The sequence below is a fragment of the Epinephelus fuscoguttatus genome, linkage group LG10, assembly GCF_011397635.1.
Source record: "Epinephelus fuscoguttatus linkage group LG10, E.fuscoguttatus.final_Chr_v1".
Taxonomy (NCBI): domain Eukaryota; kingdom Metazoa; phylum Chordata; class Actinopteri; order Perciformes; family Serranidae; genus Epinephelus; species Epinephelus fuscoguttatus.
In genome coordinates, this window is record NC_064761.1 from 19755880 (window position 1) to 19768820 (window position 12941).

The window sequence follows — 12941 nt, forward strand, 5'->3', positions numbered from 1 at the left end:
GTCTTTGTATTAGGACGCTTGTCTCGGGCTGTGCTGTGTTTCCATGCTGTAACAGCGTCTCGTGTCTCAGTTAAACAACGATTATATCGATGATGAGCACCGGAGGACAAGCCTTTTGTTTTTAAAAGAAATGTCAAGCAGCTGACATGTAGACCTCCTGTCGTCTAAAAAGCGGAGCAGCTGGTAGGACCGCATATGATGATGATGATGATGATGATGATGCTGAGGCTGTGGAGATGAGTGGTATTAATAGGAGGGCTTGAGTGTCACAGGCTTTCACTGTCGAGACCGGGGGGTTTGGTGGAGAGTCGGTGGACCGGGTTTTGGGGGGGCTTCACGATCCAGACTGCGCAGTTGGACTAAAAACAAAACAAAAACAGGACTGACCGGCGATCAGACAGGCAACATGGAAGTGCTGGCGGCTCTTAATTTGGGCGAATTTGCCCAAGTTTTCTCCAAAATGGGAATGTTTCCCGTGTTTGATCTCGCTTACTACATCGTGTCCATCCTCTACCTCAAGTATGAGCCAGGTCAGTGTGTTTGCACTTTTCTCTTTGCTTTTATTTCTCTTAATAAGGGTTTATAATTTGATAAATATGATTATGTAAAAGCTTTTCTGCTTGTTTTGGCAGGTGCACATGCTCCACACTCACCAGACCTGTGCTTAAACATACATTTATGTACAACACACACAGTAAAATATATCCAAATAGCATGTTTAATAATGGCAATTTAATATTTAAACCCATAGGAGCTTGCAAGTATTTTCTAAGATGAAAACCTGACATTTTTAAGACAATTCTTAAGCAGATTTTCTGGCTATAACTACACAGTGTAATAGCACTAAAGGGACTTTCTGTGGCTGTTATCTGTAAAGTGCCCAGTCCTTATAAAGCATGACCTGTTACATAACTCCAGCATGAGCACTTACTGCTCTGCTTGCTCGGTGTAAGGGTGCAAGGGAATGTCTGTTGCTGCAGCAGCCTGACCTCATTTACACTGAGGAAATCACTGGAGTAGATTAAACCACTCGGCTTTGGGTAAAGCCTGATATTTTCCAAGATTTAACTCCTTTGAGCAACAGAGCCCGAGGAGGATTGAAACCTGAGAGAAAGGCCTGTGCATACCAGAGACTTAGGCAATAAATAGAAGATCCTGAAATAGACAGTGTCAGTGGGCCTCTGAAGCCCCTCTGCCGCACACTTTAAGGCTGCAGCTGAATGTGAAACGTGAAATAACATGTTGAGCTAGCAGCCCAGGATGACCTGAAGGATTCTGGGAGTGTGTACCTGATTTTCCTAAACCTGAAAAAAAGTTATCTCTGACACACAAGCTCAGTCACTGTTGGCTTGTTCTGATCTCAGTTGTACCTTCAGCCATGATGGCTGGAACACACACATCTCAAACTCAACAAAACATCATTTTTAGCTTCAATGAGACAAAAATGTCCACCTAATCCTTGATATATTTAATCTGCATTTAGTAGCCAAACAATTCCATTATCTCCCACATTTTCCTCAACAATGATCCTCCAGTCACTCTCGGTGGGGAAAATATTGGAGCTATACATGTTAGATCAACTTGTAGAGTCCCCACAATTAAAAACATTCATGCAACATAAGCCATCTGTAGAAAGGTAATTGACATTCAATTATTTGTCTTTGAACAGTATATGGTTCTGGCCTAGCTACAGTCATCTCTCTGCACTAGTTTGGTAGTTAGGGTTAGTTGTAACTATGAGGGTGGATTAAAATGAGCAGAAAATGAATGGATATTCTCTTTGAAATGAACTTTTCCAATAATCTGATCTAGTTTACAGTGTCACCCTCAAAGGGAAACTCAGTACTGCACTGTGTCTCCAGGGCGAGTCTGATGAACCGCCTCAAGCATAGGTGTAGTTTTCGGGGGGGATGCCGGGGACATATCCCTCTCAATCTCTAGAATATGTGCCACCCTCACAATAAAAACAAAAAAAAGTAGCAGAAGACTTTTATTTTGACATAATTTAATTTACACCGTACAATTATGCATCAAGGCACAGATTGGCGAGTGGGTGCTACTGCAGTTGGAGCAGCTATGTCACGCGCCCTCTTGCTACATGACTAATCCACCATACATACACGTCAGAACACGATCAGCCCCCTTCGCTTCTTGGGCTGGAAGTGGAAGTCCCAATGAAATTGCTGAGTTAGCAATGTGCTAGTTATGAAGTATTACTGTACGTTAAAAGAGAGGTGGTTACAATTACATCTCATCCCTTATGCTAATGCTAAGTTAGCAATTAGATAGCATTAGCTATGATATATGTTAAAAGAGAGGTGGTTACGGTTAAGATAAGAGGAACTGGAAGGGTTACATCTTGTTACTTATAAAGTGAATCACATCTTTGTGTATTAGGGATTATAAAGTGGATTATTGCTACATTTGGTCTCGTTTATTCACTACAGTGTACCATTGTAGCAGGGTTCAGATGGCCATCGAGCTGGTGGGTTTGTCTAGTACTAGTGGTTTGTAGGGGCGTGTCCTGTATGATATAAACGTCATGTGTCTGCAGCTACATGTCTCCAAATTGGTGCAGAAAAATTTATCAGAATGCAGGAAATTAATTGCTTGATGCTCAAAATTTCCTTGCAAATGACCCCCATATGTGCCTCCTCCAATGCTGAAACAAAACCAATTCCCTTGGCCTCAAGTGATGTCACTTGAGTCAGCATCAATTGGGTCTGAAGACTACAAGTTTGAAAATGAAAAAAGTCTGGTGGCATAGCGGTAGAAAGATGTGAGGTTACCACACCTCTGTAGCTCTCTCCACATCTCTGCTTGAGGCTACATCAGCCACTACTAGCATGAAACACCTGAATCTCAGACCAAACTTTAGGTAGTCAAGGTGCATTGTGGGTATTGTAGGCGCCAGGTTTTGTCAAGAACATTAGAATAAATAAGATCACATCAAACTGTCCATTGTGAGTGTGACTATGTTAAAGGAGTGGAGTCACAAGTGGAGGAAACACGTGCATACATGTAGTTTTTACTGTCCCTAATGTTTTAAGGGTGTCAAAAAGTGAATCTAACACCATGCTGGCACTCGCATTTCTCATATTAAAGTATTAAAGTACAGGGGATTCTCTCACTTTGCTTTCAACATAGGCTTGTTGTTGTATCTCCTATTGAATGAAAATAAAGAATCCATAATTTCATCAGACTCAGGCCAACTGTAACACATGGCTACCAAGGCTGACTTCATGTATGTAACTTCCTACCTTCGTCTTACTTCACCATTCCCTACATGTGTCTGAGTGGAGAATCCTCGTTCACACCACATGTCAGAAGAGCACATGAATGAGTTTTGGGGGTCAATATGAGCTGGGGGAGGAGAAACAAGTGTTTGTGTGTGTCGGAAAAGGAGGGGTCAAAGGTTAAGACAGGCCTAACAGTTGCAAGGAAGGAGAAGCAGTTGAGCAGAATATATTTATAGGGTGGCATTTCTCAGGATCAGATTGCCTTCAAACTGAGCGCCAGTCGCACCACGACACCCTCACCCACCTGTTGTTGGAGATTTGTGCGGCGAAGCAGCCGCGCTCTGATCACGTCTCCATTTACTGAACGTCTCTAACACTGTTGTGGCACTAGTGAAGTCTTTGCCCACATGGAATCATAGATAGAGTCTGAAAATCATATCTTACTTTGCATAGAACACAATAGGAGTTATAGGAGTGGAAATGTGTTGTTTTTGTGTATCAGGACACCTGATGGAAGTTACTTTTAAGTACATTTATTCAAGTTTGGCCCCAAAGTATATCTTTGGGGTGACCTTTACATCACTTAAGCATTTACATTTTACACTACGTACTTTATTCTTCTGTTCCACAACATTTCATTTTGCACTTTTTATTCATTACTACACTTATCTGACAGCTGTAGTTCCTTGTTTCAGATTAGATTCATCATAAGATTCATTATTATGTTTGCGTCTCCAGTGAGAGTTAATTGTAACGCAGCTCAAAGCATTAACACTTTTGCTTTAGTTAGCTGCAGTTTATCATACCTTGTATACTGATTTAGAAAGTGGTCAAATGGTTGACTGGAGTTATAATTAAAGTGTTATGGCATACAGTTATAAGCCAGACAATCAGGCACAAGCAATGTATATGTCTAGGTAAAGTCAGTTTTATTTATGTAGCCCAATTTCACTAACTACAATTTGCCCCGAGGGGCTTTACAGTGTGTACAGTATACAGCACTCTTTGTCCTTTTACCCTTGATCTGGATGAAGAAAACTTCCCAGAAATTAGACTTTAACAGGGGAAAAGTTGCAGAAACCTCAGGAAGAGCAGACATGCAATAGATATTGTGTGTAGAATAGATTAACATAGTAAATTATGGCAGATTTATAGACATGTTGTAAAAATATATGAAGAAAATGGATTCGGGCGGATGTGAAGCAGGTTCCAGGTGTTTTCAAACAGCTAGAACCTGAGCCACATGACCTCCTCACCGCCATGTAACCTGGAAAGAGAACAGGCTTCACAAAGACGCCAGGGGCAAAACTGAAGCACATGATTCACACAGATAGGAAAATGACAAACGCACAGTGGAGAGACACAAAGACAGCATGCAAATAAATGAGAGAGTGAGCTACACGCAGCGTGGATGCTAATGTGCTTGTGTGGCAGCAAATAAACAGAGGAGTTGTAGTGATGCAGTAGTTTCCAGAAAGTTTTAAGTGTTGTTGTTGTCAGGAGGGATAATGGTAACAGGTACACAACTTTGAGTAATCAAAGAACAAACAACTAACTGAAAGTTAAGGCAAAAAGATGAGATCTAGTTTTGGATTTAGAGGCCTCAACAGCAGTACCTTTTGCTACAGTGTCAGAAAGAAATCTAGGACTGTGTGTTGTTGCAGATTAAGTGAGAGAGATATGCTTTAGCAGTGCACAGAGCACGCTTGCAGACACACTCACACCATAAGAGGCAGAAAACTTCCAGTTTCGATTTATGACATTTGCATTCCAGTCTTCTGCAGGCCCCATAGGAGAACAAGTTCCTTCAGTAAACCAGTTTGTACACTTGTTTGACCGGTATAGTCACAGTATGGTATTGAGATAGTATAGATGCTTGACATATAGTGAGTCTCTGTCACCTTGCTCTGCTCAAGTCTGTACACTTGAAAGACTCAGTCATCTGTTGAGTTGGTAAACTGTCAGCTCGATGACTGTAGAAGTCCTGAGTCAATATTAGGTTATGATAAAAAGGCGGATTATCAGGGCGTGACCTGAAGTGGTCGACTGGGCGTTGACAAAGATACAGCTCGTAGACACACAAGGGATCTACTGATAATGGCTTTTAAAGGTCATCGTTAACTGTCCCGCGCTTTAGGAACTGACAGAAAGTTTTAATGAACGTTTATGATGCTTCTTATCTGACCCTTATGTCTTCCAAAAAATAACAGACATGACCACAGACTCTTACTTTAAGAAAAAACAAGATTTAGACCATCAAGATTTAGCAGGCCATTGATAAGGAGACAATTATCACAATTATTGTTTTTAATTGATACATTTATAAGTCATCGTGAAATTAAAGAACAATAATCTTGTAAAACTGTTTTAAAAATAACCACATTGTTAAAATTACTAATAAAAACTCTGTTATTGTTGAGATTTCTAAATCATCACACAGCATCATTTTACCAAGCAGTTTTCTCTTTCCTCTTCTTCTTTGTTTGAATCATGTACTTTATTTAATTAATCATTTCATACACAGTTTTTATAAATTGAGTAACTGGTGATGATCAGTGACTGAAAACCCCTCTTATTCTTCCAATGACACATTTAAACATACTTTAACAGGAAAAAAATGCACAAGAAAATTTCAGTTTCTCATGGAATTCATTATTAGTATTTCGCTATCTCAAACGGGCCATGTGTAATGACTGGGTGACACCTGCTATTCAAAAAGCATTTGAAGCTTCAGACACATAAAACACTGACTTCATAAAACTCCACCACCTCCACCTCCACCCCTGATCTAACACACACTGCAAATCCCTCTCTTCTGCATGCTGCGATATTTTCATTTCCACCCTGCGTGTTAGGAACGGTCACTGACAGCTCCTCCTCTGTGTTGCAGGCTCCGTGGAGGTTTCTCGCAGGAGTCCCGTGGCCTCCTGGCTCTGTGCCATGCTCTACTGCTTTGGTAGTTACATCCTGGCAGACATCATGCTTGGAAGCAGCCCCATCGACTATTTCCAACACAACAGCCACATCCTGCTGGCCTCAGCTGTCTGGTGAGAAAGTCCTCAGAACAACATTTCCCCAACTTGGGGAAGAGATGCGGCTTTAAAGGGACAGCTCACCCCCAAATACATACATGAAAATACATCAAAACACATATTTTTCCTCCTATCTGTAGTGTATTTATCAGTCCAGATTGTTTTGGTGTGAGTTGCTGAGTGTTGGAGATTTCGGTTGTAGAGATGTCTACACGTACCAGTGGTATCACCATGCAGGAGAAAGTACTCATCTACTCATGGATAGAGGCTTGTGCTCATGACGGCATCCTGCTTGGCTGAGCTCTAACGCTAGCTAGCTCAGTGGTGCTAGGTGAGGTAGCAGTAAATGCACGCTTCCTTCTGTACAGTGACACAGTTGGTGGGTGTAGTTTGGTTTAAAGACAATAGTTCCTTGATGAAACTGCTCACAGCAAGGTCTGTGGATTATCTTGAGTAACCGGGTCATGATGTCTGGAAAGAGACATTGCTGTTGGGTTATTAAAAATATATATATATATATATTTTTTTTTTTTGCACTTTGAGCACCACAAGCTGAGTGCCATCTAGTTCCATTATATTGGAGAGAAGGCATCTCAACAGCTGATATCTCCAACACTCAGTGACTCACACCAAAACAATCTGGACTGCAGATAACAGGAAAAATATGTGTTTTTGATTTTGGGGTGAACTGTCACATGTAAATAGGACCATCAAAACTCATTTTTTCATGCTTTTTATCTAACTTAAAAGACTATATATATGATCAAATGATGCCCTGCTAGCCACTGTTTGGAGGTCCATTATCTTCGTTCAGAGAACAAAATTTTTCTGCTTTTTATGGGTTAAGAAACTTTAAAGACATCTTTAAATGATCAGTTCAATCCAGCCAAACCTCAAAAATGAATTTCCCCCACCAGCTTTATCTATAGAACATTTTGTTGTCATGTTTTGAAGGTGTTAGATATCATAACAAACACATAGAATTTAATTTGCAGGACTCAAAGCAAAAATGACTTCTGAACAATGCAGCATATCTGCAACACTGTCCCAGTCCCACGTGGTAATCTCCAGACCTCAGTCACACCAGTTTTCATTGATTTGTTTGTTTGTAAAGCACCTTTTAATACACATACTACTTGATTTTTGCCTTCCCTACCCCTCGCTCTAATGTCTTCTTCTCCATCTCTCTCAGGTACCTCATCTTTTACTGCCCTCTGAACCTCTTCTATAAATGCGTGGCTTTCCTGCCTGTCAAGCTGGTTTTGGTCGCCCTGAAGGAAGTCGTCCGCACTCGTAAGATTGCTGCAGGTGTTCACCACGCCCACCACGCCTACCACCACGGCTTCTTCATCATGGTCATTACTGGATACGTCAAAGGTCAGTGTCTGGTGATTTTAAAGTGATTTGATAACATTCGTAAATGTGTTACCACTGAATAACTGGACAGCTGGTGTTACAAACTTGCTTTACATATATAGTTTGTGAGTGATGACAAACAGATTTATTATGACCATAAACAACATAGTTCCTGAGGGAGAGCGGTGGAGATTGTTTCTCTCTCTGATTTATGCAGTTATCAACTTTTTGGAGACGTTTAGTGACTATATTCTGAAAAAGGAGAAAGTAGGCCTAAGTAACTATTGATGACTAATAATCTGCTGAATATTTTCTTAATTAGTCGTTTAATTGTTTGGGCAAGATGATCGTATCATACATCTTCCTTCCAACCAACTCTCCAAAACCCAAAGGTATTCAGTTCACAGTCACATTAGACAAAGAAAACGAAATGGGGAATGTTTGGCATTTTTACATGAAAAATTACTTTAACACTAAATCTATTACCGAAATTGTTGCCTTCGATTATTTCTCTGTCTATCCCAGAAGAAATTATTTAATGGTACTTGGTAAGCCTGCAGTTTGCTGCTCACTCTGGCAGCAGCTCTCCATGCTGACAGCTGCACTCATGGAGTGACAGAGAGCAATTACACAGCCACCGCATTTCAACATTGGTGAACAGCACACGTGCATGCCAGCGTGCACATGTGATGTCCATTCACAGCTACTAAATACATGCACTGAAGTAACCTGATTATGCGAGTAATCAAACAATAACCTATCACTGAATTTTATTTTAGCGGCATTTGAAAATAATGAAAATACGAGGTATAAAGTCAGTTCAGCTTAGTTCCTTATGTGCAGACACATACTTGACCAGTAGACCTGATTCTACATCTGATCTGTTGAAATGAAGAAAGTGGAAAGAAAGAAAGTGTCACAAATGTCTACAAATAATGTTTAAACAATGTTAATGTTTAAACCCAGAACTTCTCTGAAATGATGAAGGAGCACATTGGTGAAAAGCTGTGTAGTCATGCTTTATCTGCATGTAGAATACTGTAAACTTTATAATTTACCCCTAAACCACATGTTTCGTCTACATTTCCACTGTGAAACTATCCAACAGTAGAGATAGATCCATAGAAAACTATATAAAGGGCTGTCCTGGTCTGGTCTCTGCTACAGTGAGGAGGCCCTGCAGGCGTCCATGTTGAAAATGGGGGAGGAAAGCTGAAGCAGTCACTTGAGACAGACGTGTTTGTCCTCATTTTTTTCCATTGTCTATTTTTATCTTTGCAGGGTCTGGAGTGGCTCTTATGTCCAATTTTGAGCAGCTGCTGCGCGGTGTGTGGAGGCCCGAGACCAACGAGATCCTCAACATGTCATTGTAAGTCTGAGTCTCCCACTGCTGCTGATGGAACATGAACTCATCACTGCCTCCTCGAGCACGCAGGTGTTTCTAACCAAACCTCAAAGGCAAAACTAGAACTCAAAAGTTACTGTGACTATAATGGGACACAAAACATGGCCAGCCTTGTTAAGAAACACAGCAGGTTTGTTGAAATCACCATTTGTAGAATTTGAAAATTTTGATTTTGGCACCCTCCAGTGGTAGATTCAAAGAAGGCAATTTGCCAGCATGTAATGCAGCCAACTTACTCAATGTCATTGTCACATGAAAATCTCTCAGCCCTAAAAGAAAAGCTGCCTGGATTTTGTCCTCATGCCAGTGTCTTACAAACTTCATTTGGGAGGTTTGATTAGCCTAAGAGAATGCATTCAACCTACAGAGGAACATTCAAGTTTCAATCCAGGTTCAACTAAGCCATTAAACATTTAATCTAAGGTCCATGGTATATAGGATTTAGGGGAAGAAATTGGCAGAAATGGAACATAGTAAAATAATAACATTTTTCTTTCGTGTATAATCACCTGAAAATAAGAATCCTTGTGTTTTTGTCACCTTAGAACGAGCTGTTTGTATCTACATAGGCAGCAGGTCCTTGTCCACAGACCCATCGCCATGTTTCACCGCCATGTTTCTGCAGTAGCCCAGAACAGACAAACCAGACACTGGCTGTAGATAGGGCCATTTGCGTTCTTGCATTGGCCACCATAGTTAACAGTCCCTTAGCGATGAGAGATTCGTAAAAACACTGATTTATTTATATGTGAGTGTTTAGTGTTTTTATGGGTTTAAATCACTGGGCCCATTTGAGACCTCAGCAGATAATTTGGTTTCAAAGCATCCTGAACTTCTGAATCAGAAGTTATCAGAGAAAAAAAGTGAGCACAGATTAGCAGGTGCTAGTAGGCGGCCTGTGTCTGACATGCCAAACAGCACTGGAAAAACACTGCTTTGTAACATGAAACTGCTTCATTCAGTGCTTTTACCGGTTTCAACTGGTCCATTTGTTTTGGAAATGGAGAGGCCTCTGTGGATAAAGGAAAAACCTCCTTAACATCTGCATCAGAAAATAGGTGTGCACACATTTGCAGGTGCTGGGCAAGCAGGCCATCTGCATTGTACCGAACAGGGTAGGAGAAACACATTGCTGCTTTATTTCGTCCATCTATCCATCCATTTTCATCCGCTTATCTGGGGCCAGCAGGCCGAGCAAAGCACCCCAGATGTCCCTCTTCCCAGCAATGCTTTCCAGCTCCTCCTTGAGGACCCCAAGGCATTCCCATGCCAGATGAGATATGTAATCTATCCAGCATATCCTGGGTCTACCTCGGGGCCTCCTACGAGTGGGACGTGCCTGGAACACCTTTAATGGGAGGCGCCAGGAGGCATCCATATCAGATGCCCAACCACCTCAACTGACCCCTTCTGACGCGAAGGAGCAGCGGCTCTACTCTGAGCTCCCTCCAGATGTCCGAGCTCCTTACCCTATCTCTAAGGCTGAGCCCAGCCACCCTTCTGAGGAAACTGATTTTGGCTGCTTGTATCCACGATCCCATTCTTACGGTCACTACCCAGAGTTCATGACCATACGTGAGGGTTGGGACATAGATGGACCAGTAAATCGGAAGCTTTGCCTTCCAGCTCAGCTACCTCTTCACTGGCACTGCAGACGCCGCACCAAACTGCACCAAACCAGTGTTTTTACCAATTTTCATCACCTGGTCCGATTGTTTTGGAGAGGAAGAGACCTGTGCGGATAATTCAGCTCCTGGTAAAACCTCCAGGAGAAGTTTCAGCGGTTGTAATTGGCAATCATTGCTAGATACCACTGAATCCCCACAGAGCTTACACCCTGGACCTTGAAATGAAAATGCCAAAATGATCAAATTGTTGGTTTTCACACTTTGTGTCATAAATAAGGATATATATTTAACGCTTTAATCTTCCTCTCTATCTCTAAAATATATAATCTAAACCCCATGTCATTGTTATTGTGATCCCTGCTGCAGTCAGATGTTACTGACAGATTCTCTTTTGTCTCCACAGCCCGACCAAAGCCAGTCTGTACGGAGCCATCCTCTTCACCCTGCAGGAGGCTCACTGGCTGCCAGTGGCCAAGAGCACCCTCATCCTCTTCTTCACCCTCTTCATGGCCACAAGCAAAGTAAGATCATGGCTGCTGTGTGAAGTGCAGTCGACACTGTTACTTTTCTGATTTATTTTAAGCCTGAATTTTTAAAATGTGTTGCTTAATAGAGGATGGCATTCCCCCAGTGTGACGAGAGCAGAACAATCAGAGCTTTGTAGGTGGGAATAAGAATGTCAGTGCCGTCTTTCTGCGTAGTAGATTATACCTCAGGCCCCCAGGAAGTGTGCTGGGCTTTGAAGCCAAGTCCATCATGCAATGCCACTGGGCCCAAAAAGACCTTTTTCCTTAGACTTACATTGTGAAAGGGACGTCTATAAATCAGTGGATAATCTTTTTCAAAGTAAGAGAATAACATGCTGAATCCCACAGTTCCCATAATGCAATAGTATCTATCATTAGACCCTCCCTGCCTGGTTAATGTCTACAAACTTCATGTTCCGAGTTTGTAACACAGACTTAACAAAGTTCCTGAAATATTTTTCCCAAGGATGAATGAAACTGATGAGATGTAAAATCAGTGAAGTGTCCCTTTATTCATCACAACATTATGCTGCTCTCTTCTAACTGACATCGTCTTCCCTCAGGTTGTGATGACCGCCCGACACTCTCACGGCTCCCCCTTCGCCCTCATTGAGTCCTGGATTTGCCATCTGCTGTTCGGCTCCCCTCTGGGAGGATCTGAGGAAGACCATCATCACGCTGCCGCCGCCGCCCCATCTTCACCTCTCAAAACCAAGGAGGAGCTGAGCGAAGGCGCCCGCAAGAGGAAGGCAAAGAAAGCCGAGTAGGACGTCGAGCTGAAAACTGCATCACAGCCTCCACACGAAGGGACCTCCCATTCCTTTCTAGGGAAAGGGGCAGTTTGATGTTCAACCAAATGAGACCCTTTCTATTAGAGCAAAATGGTGCTTTCTGCATTTTACACAGAACGAGGACTCTGTAAATACCACGGCAAACGTTTCACACTTCAGCCCAACCTGGACATTTGAAACCTATTTATTTATATGTGCTCGTGAACATCTGTGCTCAACACGGTGGGGTGATCCACGTTTAGGCCTCCGTTACATATCAGTAGCTGTGTTACCGAGTGTCAGTGATTTTCTCTGAGTCCAACAAACCTTATCTCAGTTCAGAAAGAAATAGAAAATGCAAATTAATCTGACTCTCAATCAGAAATTCAAATGTGAATAAAGCATTATGTGAAAGAACATTGCTGCTTTTTACATTTCGATGAAGACAACTTCATGTCTTTAAATAAAATCAAGTCAAACACTGTGTCTCAGAGGTTTTAATTTCCTTTTCTTATTATGTATGTCTATGTTGACTGTTCAGAAGTAATAAATGGGTTTCACGTCATCGTCACTTTAGTTTAGGTCCAGTTTTAGGTAAAGCAGTAAGTATTGGGATATTAAATATTATAACAACATATGAATCGCTTTTAAATGTTTGATCAAAGTATTGGCTCATTTATGCTTTATGTTGGATATGGACACAGATGGAGCCTTCTGTCTGTACTCTGTGTTCATTTTGTTTGGATATGTGCACATTTTCTTAAAGCTTATGGATACAGAGCAGTACCACAGCAGATTGTGCGGGCTCTGTAGTGTTGTTCAAGTTAGATACGACCATACCCTAGAAATTTTAAAGATAGTGGAACAGACAAATTGGTAATATTGTGAAAAGAATTCTCTATCCACATGTTGTGATGTATTCAATGGCACAGAGCGCTGCCGTCTACAACATTACCTCTTTTACAAGGTACATTTAGACCACCT

General features: G+C 41.6%; 1 protein-coding gene across 1 annotated transcript; it reads left to right on the forward strand.

Annotated features, from left to right (window-relative positions):
• The first annotated feature begins 270 nt into the window (after positions 1-270).
• tmem38a (transmembrane protein 38A) lies at positions 271-12443 on the forward strand. The gene is made up of 6 exons (XM_049588672.1): positions 271-530; positions 6130-6286; positions 7464-7648; positions 8909-8996; positions 11064-11181; positions 11751-12443. The coding sequence occupies exons 1-6, from the start codon at positions 407-409 to the stop codon at positions 11952-11954; spliced, it is 876 nt and encodes a 291-aa protein (XP_049444629.1). The 5' UTR covers positions 271-406; the 3' UTR covers positions 11955-12443.
• The last annotated feature ends 498 nt before the right edge of the window (positions 12444-12941 follow it).

What these genes read in the sequence shown, in the direction of transcription:
- tmem38a (XM_049588672.1), top strand. Translation starts at nt 407, where the DNA reads ATGGAAGTGCTGGCGGCTCTTAATTTGGGCGAATTTGCCCAAGTTTTC. An exon ending in CTACCTCAAGTATGAGCCAG is followed by an intron (nt 531 to 6,129) that starts GTCAGTGTGTTT and finishes TCTGTGTTGCAG; the next exon opens with GCTCCGTGGAGGTTTCTCGC. An exon ending in CTGCTGGCCTCAGCTGTCTG is followed by an intron (nt 6,287 to 7,463) that starts GTGAGAAAGTCC and finishes CATCTCTCTCAG; the next exon opens with GTACCTCATCTTTTACTGCC.